This window comes from Mirounga leonina, unplaced genomic scaffold, assembly GCF_011800145.1.
Source record: "Mirounga leonina isolate KUSES-001 unplaced genomic scaffold, KU_Mleo_1.0 Mir_106, whole genome shotgun sequence".
Lineage (NCBI taxonomy): Eukaryota > Metazoa > Chordata > Mammalia > Carnivora > Phocidae > Mirounga > Mirounga leonina.
In genome coordinates, this window is record NW_023270232.1 from 3,726,906 (window position 1) to 3,742,607 (window position 15,702).

The 15,702-nt window shown below is 37.3% G+C and overlaps 1 protein-coding gene across 6 annotated transcripts in view; it reads right to left on the reverse strand.

Moving 5' to 3' along the window:
- Positions 1-15,702, reverse strand: part of LOC118017864 (probable E3 ubiquitin-protein ligase HERC4) — a 131,367-nt gene that overhangs the window by 60,383 nt on the left and 55,282 nt on the right. For all 6 annotated transcript variants that reach the window (XR_004681259.1, XR_004681260.1, XM_035016194.1 and 3 more), the window contains one exon: positions 8,387-8,547. Coding sequence is in view for 4 of the 6 variants with exons in the window: in XM_035016194.1 (XP_034872085.1) it covers positions 8,387-8,547 (161 nt within the window). In the remaining 2 variants the exon portion in view is untranslated. The remainder of the gene's footprint in view (positions 1-8,386; positions 8,548-15,702) is intronic.

Sequence of the window (15,702 nt, forward strand, 5' to 3'; positions counted from 1 at the left end):
TATAAAAAGTTAGAGTCCTCTGTATTTATGAATCAGATGTTAAGAGTCACTGTCTTCTTTAAGAACAAGCTTAATCATCTTTAGAAATGTGTTTTGCATGCCACAGACACAACCAAATATCCCTGTCAGCCATATTATTCCTATAATGAACCCTCTTCAGATCTTTCCATTTTACAGTTATCAGCAATAGACTAGTCACAGTCATTTTAAGCCTGTCATCTATTGATTTTACTCTAATACTTACCTGAAGTCTCTCCTATAAACTCTGGTACAGGCCAGAGTTTGTGTTTTCAAAAAAGAAGGACATCTCAGAGGCATGCAAAAAGGACTGTACTATGTATATGAAACCATTTATACTTCACAGAATAGACACTTAGGTACAGGCTTCTGAGGAAACACAACTCAGAAAACTTTCAGAACATACCCGTGGATTGCATTAGAATTACTCATAATTTCTTTAAAGTTGCTAAGTTGTTTTATGAAATTTCTTATTAGAACACCTTACACTGGAATGAATGAACTGATGAAGAAAAATTTATTGTGGTTATCTGTTTAGAATAATGTTTAATTTTGTTTTAATGTTCTGTTTTTTGGATATATAAGGGAACTATTTGTCCTTCTTCTAAAGATATCTAATTCACAACAATTTTGTAAATTCTGCTTTGTTAAAAATGAAACATTTATAAAAATGGTACTGCCCTCTGCCTCACTTCAGCTTGCCAGTATCTCCCGGAGAGGAGCTTGTACCCTGGTCTGGCATCCCAGTTTTTGTGGCTGCTGCCCAGGAAGCACCTCTAGGTGCTCTGGGGGCCAGTGGGGTTTATGCTCACAGGTCTCACAGGACTGTAATCAACAGAAAAAGTTCTTAAACAGCTACCACCCCTAGGGTACAGCAAGAGACAAAAGATGAAGATGCCCAATCTTTCTGTGAGAGTCCCATTAGCTTATCTTTGTAGCTGTGGCCTGACAGGCAGGCTTCTAATTAAACACAGGTCTAAGGGCCTACTGTAATCCTCCCTAGAGACCTCAGAAGGAGGGCCTTATCTCTGTGTTCTCCCTCTGCCACACGCCAGAGCACCATTATTTCCCCTCAGGGGAAATGTAGACACATCTGGCCCTGGTTTTTGTGGCTGCCACCTAGTGGATACCCCGATTGCCTGGTTCTGGTGGACTGCGGGACTTGCATTCCTGGGACCGGGTTCCCATGGGCTGTAGAAATCAAAGAGACAGTTCTTGGCTGGCTACCACCCCCCAGTCACAGCACAAACAGCAGACTGAAATACACCCCCAGTCTTTCTGTGAAAAAGGCCTACTTGCATGTCCTGGAGCTTCGACCTTAGGGGCAGGCTTCTGGTTTAGCATACATCTATCGATTTACTAAGGTGATCTCTGGGGACTAAGGCTAGCAGATGCCTTCTTTGCCCTGTCCTCTGCATTACTACAAGTCACTGCTATCTCCTGGAGTGGAGCTTGGACCATGCATGGTCTGGTGTCCTGATTTTCATGGCTGCTGCCCAGGGGACCCCTCTAGGCTCTCTGGTGGCTAGTGGGACTTTCACTTGTGGTCCCACAGGACCGTATATATTTGCATACTTTAAAAGCTGCTGCCTGAGAGTCTGGCTTCCAATCAGCCTGAATCTAGGTGCTGCCTGAGATCCTCCCATTTGGGACACCCACAGGCCTTGGCACACCCTCAATTAGTGGGAACCACAAAAAATAAAAGACTGCTTGGACAATCACAAAGGTCTGAGAGACAACCAAGAGCTAGGGCAGGGTTGAACTATATTACAAAGCTCTAATAATCAAAACAGTATGGTATTGGCATAAAAACAGACACTTAGATCAATGGAACAGAATAGAGAAGCCAGAAATAAACCCACAAATACATGGTCAATTTATGACAAAGGAGCCAAGAATATACAATGGGAAAAAGACAATCTCTTTAATAGATGGTGTTGGAAAACCTGGACAGCCAATATGCAAAAGAATAAAATTGGACAACTATCTTACCCCATAAACACTAACTCAAAATGGATTAAAGACTTGAACGTTATGACCGGAAATCATAGAACTCCTGGAAGAAAACATAGGCAGTAGTTGACATCAATCTTAGAGATGATTTTTTGGGTTTGACACCAAAAGCAAAGACAAGAAAAACTAAAAAGCTTCTGCACAGCAAAGGAAACCATCAACAAAATGAAAAGGCAACCTGTGGAATGGAAGAAAATATTTGCAAATGATATATTTGATAAGAGATTAATATCCAAAATAAAGATGAATAGCAAAAAAATAAAACTGAATAGCAAAAAGGCAAATAATCTGATTAAAAATGGACGGAAGATCTGAATAAACATTTCTCCAAGGAAGACATACAGATGACCAACAGGTACATGAAAAGGTGCTCAACATCACTAATCATCAAAGAAAAGCAAATCAAAACCACACTGAGAAATTACCTGTAAGACTGGCTACTATAAAAAACACAGGAAATAACAAGTGCTGGTGAAAATGTGGAGTAAAGGGAACCTTTGTGCACTGTTGGTGGGAATATAAATTAGTACAACCACTATAGAAAATGGTATGAAAATTCCTTAAAAAAATTAAAAATAGAACTACCATGCAATTCTACTTCTGTGTATTTATCCAAAGAAAATGAAAAAAACAAACTTGAGAATATATATGCACCCCCCCATGTTCCCTGCAGCATTATTTACAATACCTAAGACATGGAAGCAACCTAAGTGTCCACCGATAGATGAATGGTTAAAGAAAATCTGATACACACACACACAGGAATATTATTTAGTCATAAAAAAGAAGGAAATCTTGCCATTTGTTACAACATGTATGAACCTTGAAGGTAATAGGATAAGTGAAATAAGTCAGAGAAAGGCAAATACTGTATGATCTCACTTACTTCCATGTGGAATCTTAGGGGAAAAAAAAGCTCATAGATACAGGGAACAAATCGGTAGTTGCCAGAGGTAAGGCAGGTGGGAGGGTGGACAAGATGGGTGACAGGGGTCAAAAGGTATAAATCTGGACACAGATCCACAGAGAGAGAGAATGCCATGTGAAGATGAAGGCAATGATCTACTAGCCAGGAAATGCCAAAGATTGCCAGCAAACCACCAGAGGCTAGGAGAGACACATGAAACAGAGGCTCCCTTATAGCCCTCAGAAGAAAGTAATCCTGGGGTGCCTGGGTGGCGCAGTTGGCTAAGTGTTTTTGGCTCAGATCATGATCTCACGTTGGACTCTCTGCTTCTCCCTCTCCCTCTGCCCCTCCCCACCCAACTCTGCTTGTGCATGCTCTCTCTCAAATAAGTAAATAAAATCTTAAAAAAAGAAGAAACCCTGCTTTTTCTTGGATTTCTAGCCTCCAGAACTGAGTCAATAAATTTGTGTTGTTCAAGCTACTCAGTTTGTGCTATTTTGTTACAGCAGCCCTAGAACACTAACACAGTTGTCCAAACTTTATACATTCTAAAGAAAGGTCTGCCCTATACCAAACTCCAAGGGCATAATCCCAAAGTCTGGAGTATCCTGTTAAGAATGTTTTTGTTTACCTGTGACCTTGAGGCCACATCAGATAGTTTATGCTAACAATGTGATTTATGGTGGGGGCCATGGGCTTCACCTCTGAAGGGACTGAGCAAATTAAATTCACATTTAAATGGGGCGCCTGGGTGGCTCAGTTGGTTGAACATCTGACTCTCTTGGTTTCAGCTTATGTCATGATCTCATGGGTCATGAGATCAACCCCTGTGTCAGGCTCCGTGCTCAGCAGGGAGTCTGTCTGAAGACTTTCCCTCTGCTTCTCCCCACACTCTCTCTCTCTCTCTCTCTGAAATAAATAAAACTTAAAAAAATTTAAATTCACATTTAACTAGTTTTTATCCTACACAGCCTTAGTATAGTGCAAAATAATTATCAACCATTATATATATGACACACACATATATATATAATTTGTGGTAAAATATACATAAAATTTCCCATTTTACTGCACATCTATAAACAGAAAAAATGACCAATGGAAGGTAGGAACTGTGGAGAATTGATTCATGGGAGAAAAAGGCCCCTGGCACGGCATAGGGCAGGGAGCCCTAGTGGTGGAGTGGGGAGTGAGAGACAAGGGGAGAGAGAAAGAGGTTGGGGGGGGGGGGAGGAGTGAAAACACACAGAGGACTGTACAAGAGAAATGTTCCCAAAACCACTGACTAGAAATAAGGAGAGGGTTTCAATACTGCCAGTTTTTTATAAACAGCAGAGCGCAGAGTTTGAAGTTTTGGAGGTCAGTGCCATAGCCAGGGTTACCTGGCAGCACTCAGGGAGGGAAGCAGCCGGGGCCACAGGAGCAGGCGGAGCAGGCTGAGGATCTCCTGGGTTGCACAGGGAGAAACGGTTCCCCCTGCTGGGAGTGCATTTGGTAGAGGTGATACTGGTTTGTTTGTTTTTTTTAAACGATTTTATTTATTTATTCATGAGAGAGAGAGAGAGAGAGGCAGAGGAAGAAGCAGGATCCCAAGGAGCAGGGAGCCTGATGCGGGACTCGATCCCAGGACCCTGGGATCATGACATGAGCCGAAGGCAGACGCCCAACCATCTGAGCCACCCAGGCACCCGAGGTGATACTGGTTTTGTTTTTTTGGATACAGAAAGAGCAATTCTTTTATTTTTTAAATTATCTACATATTTTTTAATTTTTAATTTTCTATCTTTGTCTATCAAGCTTCTCTTAACAAGCAGACCAAAACACACCTAGCTTCCTTTATTTTTTTAAATTTAAAATTTTTGTTTTATTTTGCTTTATTTATTTTATTTTATTTATTCATCCCAAAAGGAAGAACAGGAAGAAATGATGACCAGGGATTTAATCAATACAGATATAAGTAAGATGTCTGAACTAGAATTTAAAACAACAATTATAAGGATATTAGCTGGACTTGAAAAAAGCACAGAAGACACTAGAGAATCCTTTACTGCAGAGATAAAAGAGCTAAAAGCTAGTCAAGCTGAAATTAAAAATGCTATAAATGAGATGCAAACCCAAATGGATGCTGTAACAATGAGGATAGACGAAGCAGAGGAATCAGTGATACTGAAAATAAAATTATGGAAAATAATAAAGCTGAAAAGAAGAGGGAAACAAAGATGATGGATCACAAAGGCAGACTTAGGGAATTCTGTGACTTATTAAAACATTAATAACATTCATATCATAGGAGTCCCAGAATGATGAAGAGAGAGAAAAAGAGGCAGAAGGTTTATTTAAGCAAATTATAGCTGAACATTTCCCCTTAAGTAATCTGGGAAGGACACAGACATTAAAATCCAAGAAGCATGGAGAACTCTCATTAAATTCAACAAAAGCCAGCCATCACCAGAGATATCACAGTCAAATTCACAAAATACACAGACAAGGAAAGAATCCTGAAAGCAGCACGGGAAAAAAAAGTCCTTAACCTACAAGGGAAGACAGATCAGGATCACAGCAGATTTGTCCACAGTAACCTGGCAGGCCAGAAGAGAATGACAGGATATATATAAAGTGCTGAACGGGAAAAGTATGCAGCCAAGAATGCTTTATTCTGCAAGGCTGTCATTCAGAATAGGAGGAGAGATGAAGAGTTTCCCAGACAAACAAAAACTAAAGGAGTTCATTGACCACTAAACCAGCCTTGCAAGAAATATTAAGGGAGACTCTGGGGAAAAAACCAAAAGCAACAAAAACTAGAAAGGAACGAAGAACATCATCAGAAACACCAACTTTATAGGTAACACAATGGCACTAAATTCGTATCTTTCAATGATGACTCTGAATGTAAATGGACTAAATGCTCTAATCAAAAGACATAGCGTATCAGAATGGATAAAAAACCAAGACCCATCTACATGCTGCCTATAACAGACTCATTTTAGACCTAAAGATCCAATCAGAAATTCTGTACCCATTATACAACTCCTCCGTTCTCCCCTTCCCCAAGTCCCTGATAACCACTATTCTTTCTGTCTCTATACATTTAACTGTTCTAGGTACCTCATATAAGAGCAGTCCTATGATATATTGTCCTTCTGTGTCTGGCTCTTTTGACTTAGCATAGTATTTACAAGGTTCATCCATGTTGTACCATGTATCAAAATTTTATTCCTTATTATGGCTAATTTTCAATTACATGCACATACCACATTTTTTTATCCATTCATCTGTTGATGGGACACTCGAGTTGTTCACACCTATTGGCTACTGTGAATCGACAAACTTCTGATGAAACTAAATTGTAGCCAAACAACTAATTTTAAAATTCCATCTCCTTTCCCATTTGAAAGCAAATAATCTCAAGGTACAGTTTCAAGGGTAACAAAATGCACCCCGAAGTGACCAAACTTTACAAACAGAAATACGTGATTCTTTACAATATTCATGCTGCTTTAAATTACAGAATCTCTTGGGGCGCCTGGGTGGCTCAGTCGTTAAGCGTGTGCCTTCAGCTCAGGTCATGATCCCAGAGTCCTGGGATCGAGCCCCACATCGGGCTCCCTGCTCGGCGGGAAGCCTGCTTCTCCCTCTTTCATTCCCCTTGCTTGTGTTCCCTCTCTCAGTGTCTCTCTCTATCAAATAAATAAAATCTAAAATAAATAAATGAATAAATAAATAAATAAATAAATAAATAAAATTACAAAATCTCTTTGTTATGTTATTAACAGTGCTCTTCATGGAAGAAACTAATATAATAAAATACCAACATGGCACTAAGTACACAAGAACAGTATTACTAAAATGCATGTTCTAAACCTAAGAGTGACTGGAAGAAAATGAAGGCATATATTAAATACAAAATGAAACAAAAACAAGAAAAAATAGTATCATCTGCTGACCTTTGCTAAATAAAAGCATAATTGAGAATAGCCTTTGTAGTTACCAAAAAAATAATCTTCAAGGTCATTCATAAAAAGTTATGGACCTTTTCAAATATCAACCTTCATAGTATGCTCATCACTGAATAAAATCTTGACAGACCCCAGTCCTCACAATTCAAAGAAAAATCCCTAAGGAAATCAGACACAGTAAAATGAAGAAGAAGAAAATTCTGAGGAATAGTTTAGGATGATAAAGGAAATATATTTTTAAAAGCATATTTTATCTTTTTTAAAAAAAGATTTTATTTATTTGAGAGAGAGCGAGAGAGCACGAGTGGGGTGGGGGCAGAGAGAGAAGCAGGCTCTCTGCTGAGCAGGGAGCCTGATGCAAGGCTCAGTCGTGGGACTCCAGGATCATGATCTGAGCCGGAAGGCAGACACTTAACCGACTGAGTCACCCAGGTGCCCCAAAAAGCATATTTTAGTTGCAGCATGTTAAAAAAGTAAATGAGAAAACAGCATTCAAATATTTCAAACTCCTTAGTAAATTAATACCAATGAAAAAATAACCAGATCTACTGAAAAAATACTAGAAAATAAAAATAAATCACAGATGTGGCTAAAGCAGTAGGGATGTGAAAGCAAATTTTAAAAATTTAATACTTTAAATAGGTAATATATTCATAGGATTCAAATTTCAAAAGGAAAGAAATTGTCATGTATTTTAAAGTCCTGTATATACCCAAATAAATGAAAGCAGCATCTTCAAGAGATATCTGTACACCCATGTTTACAGGATTCACAACAGTCACAAAAGGTGGAAACAATCCAAGTGTCCACCAACAGGTGAGCAGATAAACAAAATGTATATATGTACAATAAAATGTTATTCAGCCTTAAAAAGGAAGGAAATCCTAACACATGCTACAACATGGATAAACCTTAAGGACATTACGCTAAATTTATGAAGTCAGTCAGTCACAAAAAGACAAATACTGTATGATTCCGCTTACATGAGTACCCAGAGCCAAGTCAAATACATAGAGAACAAATGTAGAATGGTGTTTGCCAGCGTGGGAGGAGTGAATGCAGAGTTGCTGTTTAATGAATACAGAGTTCTAGTTTTGTAAGATGAAAAGAGTTCTGGAGACTGGTTGTGCAACAATGTGAATGTACTGAGCACTACTGAATTGTACACCTTAAATGGTTAAGTTCATAACTTTTGTTATGTGTATTTCACACAAAACAAAAATACTCCTGCCCACTGGCATCGAGCCACCACCCAGTTCCCATACGCTCAGCCCTCTGAAACCATTACTACTTTACCATGAGTTTGCTTATGCATAAATAAGGAAGTATAAACAAACTAAGCAAATGTATACACTATTCTGTATCTTGGTATTTTCATTAAACAACTTATTTTGGAATTGTTCCATTTCAAACATAGAAAACTTCATCATTTAAGAGCAACATTTTAACAACTTCAACGTGTGTAGCAAAACTTTAATATAACAAAACTTACCAGTATCTGGTGGACACTGCCCATTATAAGGGAACCAATTTCCTTTCACAGTGAAAGGACTTTTCCTGTTGCTTGTTGAACCAGTTCCTAGCTGCCCATTACCACCAAGTCCAAAAGAATAAATTCGTCCTGATGAAGGAACAAAAGCAGAAGTGTGCTGCCTAGAGTAAAATGATAGAAAATCTCAGACTTTGATATCTTCCAAATAATTTACATTTAGAAAAGCACACAAATATTAACTGATAATTTCTCTCTTCAAAAATACATTAACAAAACCATTATAGTTCTAAAATGTTCTGTGCAAATTAGTTATTAAAAGTCTTACTCTACACTGAATGAATTCTCCACCCAGAAAATTTCCACAAATGTCCAAATTTAGAAAGGCCCAGATCTACAGTGGAATCCCGTATAAGAGATGACTCAGCACAAGAGGTAGCATCTAACTATACTGTCCAAGTTCTCCCATTCCCTTCCCTGTAACATTCTAGCCTAAAGGATCTATGATGACCCACCTTTGGACACCAATCAAAAGTTTTAAAGTAAGAACTGGGCAAGTAATCCAGTGCCAATCAGAAGATTGAGCGGGGTGTGTGTGTGTGTGTGTGTGTGTGTATAATAAAACAATGCATAAATATATAAAATGAAACAATGTTTCCTTTCTTCTAAAGAAACTGATCCTTATATCTATGCACCCAGACTCCTTTGGAGGTAGCAGAGTGGAAGCAAATCTAAGAAACTGCAGAACTGAAGCTGAAAAAACCCACTAATCTGAACCTATGCAACTCCCTCTGATGTTTCACCACTGTATGTTTAGGAACCTTATATGTTTGGGTTAAAGATGATTATCCAGCTCAGGCCTTGTGTTCCTCAATCTCAGGTTTTATGGCTTCAATCAAGTCCAGCAAATTCTTAAGTGTTCTTTCTATAAATACTGTCTCTCTCACATTTATTCAATTATTTTCTCCTTGATAGTATTATACAAATGTTGCAACTTCCCAATATATCCTACCTATCTTTTAATCTCTCTTTTATATCCATGCCCCTTTGTGGGTAATTTCTCTCGATCTATTTTTCAAATCATACTTTTCTTTTTAGCAGTGTGTCTAACCTATTTTAATTACCCACTTTATTTTAAATTTCAATGATGAAATTTTTATCCCATTTCTAGAAGTTTTTTTTTACCCCAAATCTGCCACCCTGTTTTTCATTTAAAACCCATTATACATTGTGAAATTTAATACATAAACACCAACCCAGGGTGACTTTGACAAGCGCCAAACCCACCTTACAGTAGTCCTGTGGTTACAGATTCTCAGAGGAGATTCAAACCCGAAACTAGACCAAGGACAGAAAAGTCTCCTATGCTAGCAAGGGAGTATTTCATGGTGAACTCTTTCCATGATGTGGTTTTACTGGGAGGAGATCGTTTCTCAGGCCTCACTAATGATTCTATCAGTTCTTAGGTCTCATCTCCTCTCCTAAACTCCTTTGCCCTCTATGGTATATTGTTTATCAAAAGAGCCAAAATTATTCTTCTCTCTATACCCATTATGCTTACAATATGACTTCTGCAGCTGTTTCCATCAAGATGGGGAATCTATTGGGGCACCTGGGTGGCTCAGTCGGCTAAGTGTCTGCTTTCGGCTCAGGTCATGATCCCAGGGTCCTGGGATAGAGCCCCCTGAGCGGGGACCCTGCTTCTCCCTCTCCCTCTGCCTGCTGCTTCCCACCGCCCCCGCCCCACTTATGCTCTGTCAAATAAATAAATAAAATCTTTACAAAAAAAAAAAAAAAAAGATGGGGAATCTATTTCTCCATGTCTTAAACCTGGGCTCTAACCTGTGGCTTGCTTTGAATACAGAATGCAGCAGAAATGACAGTGTATCTGATCTGACATTATGCCTTACAAGTGGCTTTGCATTCTTTCCCTCTCTCTCTTTAGAACTCTGTTCTACTATCTTGAGACTAATCCAAAATTAGCGTGTAAAGGATGACATATAACTTGGAGCAGAGACAAGCTGTCCCAGCTATGACCATGCCAAACTACCCAGCCCCTAGTCAGATAATCAGCTGGTGAACTGAGTCCAGCTAAGATGAGAACTGCCCAGCTGAGCCTTGCCCAAATTACCGAATCAAAGAACTATCAGCAAAATAAAAAAAAAACTGTTTAAGCCACTAAGTTTTAGCAATATAGGCTAATTAATATATTACCTCCACAGGCAAATTCTTTCAGGGCACCTCCAAAGTCCATTCAAACAGACACCAATAGCTTTCAGATTTCTTTGTTTTTGCCCTGCGGCATTCCCTTTAGTTTCTGGCAAACTAACCTGATATTTAAAAAGGTGTTTTGATTCAAAGTGTTTTCAAGTTATCTAGTCTGCCATATTACTGAAAATCTAAGAACCATTTTACCTTTGAGCCAAGGGAAATCAGAATTTTTTAACCAAAGAAACTCTTCTAACAAATGAAATATTAAATGGATTCCTAGCATATAAAACAGAAAAACTGCTATGCCTGAAGAAGGGGTTAACACTGCCCATAATGCCTCCTTCAGGAAGCAACCACTGTGATATCTCGAAAGAACATACAGCTTAAAAATTATTGCAATACTAGTTCATTAAACTCCTCCTCAAAATGGTATACCATAGGAGTGGTTCTTAAACCTTGCTGCATATTGGAATCACCTAGGGATTAACCTAGGCAATAATATGTTTCTTTTTTTTTTTTTCACTATTTTATTTATTTTTTTGACACAGAAAGACACAGCGAAGAGGGAACACAAGCAGGGGTAGTGGGAGAGGGAGAGAGAGAAGCAGGCTTCCCGCTGAGCAGGAAGCACGATGCGGGGCTCGATCCCAGGACACTGGGATCATGACCTGAGCAGAAGGCAGACGCTTAACGACTGAGCCACCCAGGTGCCCCAATAATATACATTTCTAAAATTTCTCCAGAAGATAAACAGCATTAAGTCAGAGTTAAGAGCCACTAAACAAACAACCATCCTAAGTCCTAGATTTGATATAATAGCTCAAAAACACTATGATATTATACCACTAGAATTTGAACCTTTTACTTCTGGATCATCTCCTTGATGGATTCACATTTCTGGTTTTCCTCAGCTGCTTCCTTCAGGAGGCTTTTGGCAATTATTCCATAAGGAAGTTATTACATCTTATGTTGACTACCTGGAAGTAAAACTGGTCAAGATACCATGTATCTACCTACATTCCCTCTACAGATAAATCCTTAAATCCTTACATCTTAATATATAACTGAAAATTTTTCCCCAATACAATAGTTGAATAAATTAATTAAATTACTAAAAAGAATTGAGTTCATAAAGCTAAGAATAACTATCCCAATCATTCTACTTGTTAAGGATTACAAAATTAGATAACCTTAAATCATTTGTGATTATTTCACAAGGGACTGATGAAGTATTTCACCTGAAAAAAATTATTTTTAAGTATTGCTTTATAGGGGCGCCTGGTTAACCCAGTCAGTTGAGCATCCAGCTCTTGGTTTTGGCTCAGGCCATGGTCTCAAGGTTGTGAGACTGAGCCCCGCATTGGGCTACACACTCGGCAAGGAATCTGCTTGAGATTCTCTCCCTCTGCCCCTCCCCAGCGTGTGCATGCACGAGCTCTCTCTCTCTCAAATAAATAAATCTTTAAAAAGTAAATAAATAAAATATTGCTTTATAGTCTCTTAATGAATTATGCATGAAGTAGATAAACAAGAAAAGATGAACTCTCTAAATTTTGGGAACATATATTCATGTATAACTTTTAACGGTATAAACAAAATTTTAATAGAAGCACTCCTGGCTCATACATACGATGAGCTTTCATTTACTTTTTATGATAAATTCTAGTCCATATATGGGAAAAGGAAAGGAAAGCTTTTGTCAAATCACTCCCCTAATTTTTCAAATACATGGTCAAGCACACAAAACTGGCATACAAAGAAAACAGGGCACCATGAACAAAATTTAGCAGAAAAAAAGAAATAGAAATAGATCCTAAAGATTTCAGATATTGGAATTATCAAACACAAGAATGTAGAACAACTATGTTCAATAGTTTTTTAGTGTCCAAGAAATAAAAGCCAAGCTTGAAAACTGACAGACAACTGGAAACACTAAAGAAAAAAAATGTCAGATTTTAAAAAGAACCAGTAAGAAAGACGAGTACTAAGAAGTCAAAATAACTAAAATCAATGTCTTGAAGGATAGGTTTAATGAAAAACTGACATAGCATAAGAATGGGCTAAAATACAAATCATAAAAACAATCAAGAAAGCAGCAAAGAGGGTCAAAAATGTAGAAAATGAAGAATAAGGCTACAAGGCAGAGGGAGAAGATTCAATACACATCCAGAGTCCCATGAAGAAAGGTGAAGCTATATCTAAAGAGATAATAGCTTAGAATCCCCTATAACTAATCAAAGATATTATTCCACAGATTCAAGAAGCCCATAAGAAAATGAGGAAATCATACTTCGACAAATGAAATCAAAACTGGAGAAAGATTAAAAAGAAACACATTACCTTCAAAGGAGCAACATACTGATTAATAGCTGGCTTCTCCACAACAACCAAAGCCAAAAGACAACAGAATATTATCTTCATAGAACTGAAAGTAATTATACCAAGCTAGAGTTCTATAACCACGAATAATATCATTTAAGAATGAAGGTAAAATAAAACATTTTTTAGATACATAAAAGGGTCTGTAGATCTACTCAAAGAAAATTCCAAAGGGTGTTCAGACAAAAGGAATTAGAAAATATGAAGAGTGGAAAAAAAAAAAGGTAATAAATATACAGGTATTTCTAAATGTACCTTGACTATATGAAGCAATGTTTTTGTGAAGTTTAATACATACAGAGAATGAAAAGATGGGAAAGGTAAACGAAGTCCTTATATTGCCCAGAAAAAGAGAAAGGTATTTATTAATATAAATTAAGGATATATATTATTTCTGTTTATGTTTTTTTTTTTTTAAGATTTTATTTATTTTTTAGAGAGCGAGCGAGAGAGAAACAGCATGAGAGGGGAGAGGGTCAGAGGGAGAAGCAGGCTCCCCGCTGAGCCGGGAGCCCGATGTGGGACTCGATCCCAGGACCCTGGGATCATGACCTGAGCTGAAGGCAGACGCTTAACCATCTGAGCCACCCAGGCGCCCTCTGTTTATGTTTAATGTAATAACTAAAAAGGAAGGTATAGTTTCCAAACAAGTAAAGGGAATTAAACTAACTTAAAAAATTATCAATCTAAAGAAAAGCAAAACAGAAAAGAAAAAAAATGAAACATTAAAAATAGATGGCAAAAACAGTACAAATATTATGGCAGGTTTAAGTGCAAACGTATCAGTAATTATAAAACAAACAGAATGGTCAATTTAAAAAACAAAATTGCTAGAGTGGATTTTTTTTTAACTCAAGTATAATTAACATACAGTGTTACAGTAGTTTCAGGTATAAAATAGAATGATTCAATAATTCTTATTTTTTTAAAGTTTATTTATGTTTTTAAAATTATAATTCCTGTATAGTTAACATACAGTGTTCTATTAGTTTCAGGTGTACAGTATAGTGATTCAACAATTGTACACATTACTCATTGCTTATCATGATAAATGTACTCTTAATCCTCTTCACTTATTTCACCATTCCCCCACCAACCCTCCCTCTGGCAATCACCAGTTTATTCTCTATGTTTCAATCTGCTTTTTTTTTCCTTTGTTCGTTTGTTTTGTTTCTTAACATGTGAGTGAAATCATAAGGTATTTGTCTTTCTCTATTTCACTTAGCATTATACCCTCTAGATCCATCCATGTTGCAAATGGCAAATTTGCCAGACTACATTTTTAAAGATCCAACTTAATACTGTTTACATGATATTCATCTAAAATGTGCAGAAAGACAAAGTAAAAGAATATGTATGAACAAATATGTAAAAAATGAATATAACAGACAAAATAGGAAAAAACATATAAGCAGACATAGCTCTATTAACATCAGATAAAAGAGACTTTAAAAAATCAAAAGTATTGGGGCACCTGGGTGGCTTAGTCGGTTAAGCATCCAAATCTTGATCTCAGCTCAGGTCTTGATCTCAGGGTCATGAGTTCAAGCCCTGTACTGGGCTCCACACTGGGCATGGAACCGACTTTAAAAAATGTATATATATTACTAGAGATTTAGAAGTCGATGATGAAAAGTTCGATTCACCAAGGAGAGATAAAACTGGAATTTTATGCACTTAAGAATCAAGATAGCCTCAAAATAAAAAATTGTTTAGATCTACAAGAAGAAACTGAAAATAGTCAAACATTGTAAGACAGTATAATATTTATTGTTAACTGATTAAAAATGATCAAGCAAAACAAACAACAACAACAACAAAACACCACATAGAAGATCTGAACATTGTTAGAAAAATTTTACATACTGGGCATATACAGAACACTGCATCCCACCACTGAATGAACTAAAGACTGAAAGGTATGAAATGAAAAATATACACAAAATACGGATCATAAAGAACAAAGGTGGATACTTTGAAAAGATTAATAAATTGATAAATTTTCCAGAGGTTTCTCTGGAAAACATAGGTTTTAAAAAAGAGATCAGGAAAGAAAGGATAATTTACCAACTTCAAAAAAGAAAAAAAAGAAGAGATCACTACAGAGCCTACAAACATAAAAAAAAAACCTTAAGATCTGTGTATCTGTGGTATACTGAAATAGTAATCCCACTTCTTTACTATCCTGTAGTATTAAATATGCACAGTCTTGTTACAGCCTGATGGGAGATAAGCAGCATGTATTCCCCTACCTTAACCTTAGGTTTGGCCATGTAATGGTAATTTGCTTTAGTCAACAGGATTTTAGTAAATGTGATACAATCAGAAGCTTGAGATGTATGTGTACAGGTGTTACTCCCAAGAGAATAAAACCCAAAGGTAGCCACTGTCCCTCTGGCCTGAAATGAGAGAAGTAACAAAGCCACCCCTCTTAGCCACAGACTGAGCAAAGTCTCCCTTAATGGACATGCATCTTGAAACAGCTGCAATGTACAGCAAAAATAAGAGCCGCTCCAGCTGACCCATGGCCCAAAGAACTGTCTCAGAACGATCCACAGAATAAGAGACAAATATTTCTTATTAGAGGTCGCTGGCATAATTGTTTGCACACAGGAACAGGCCAATACAGACACTGGAAACTTTACATTAATGTTTAAAATTTAAGCAAAAATGGAAAAATTTAACTTACAAATAACTGACTCAAGAAAAAATTTAAAAGCTACCTTATA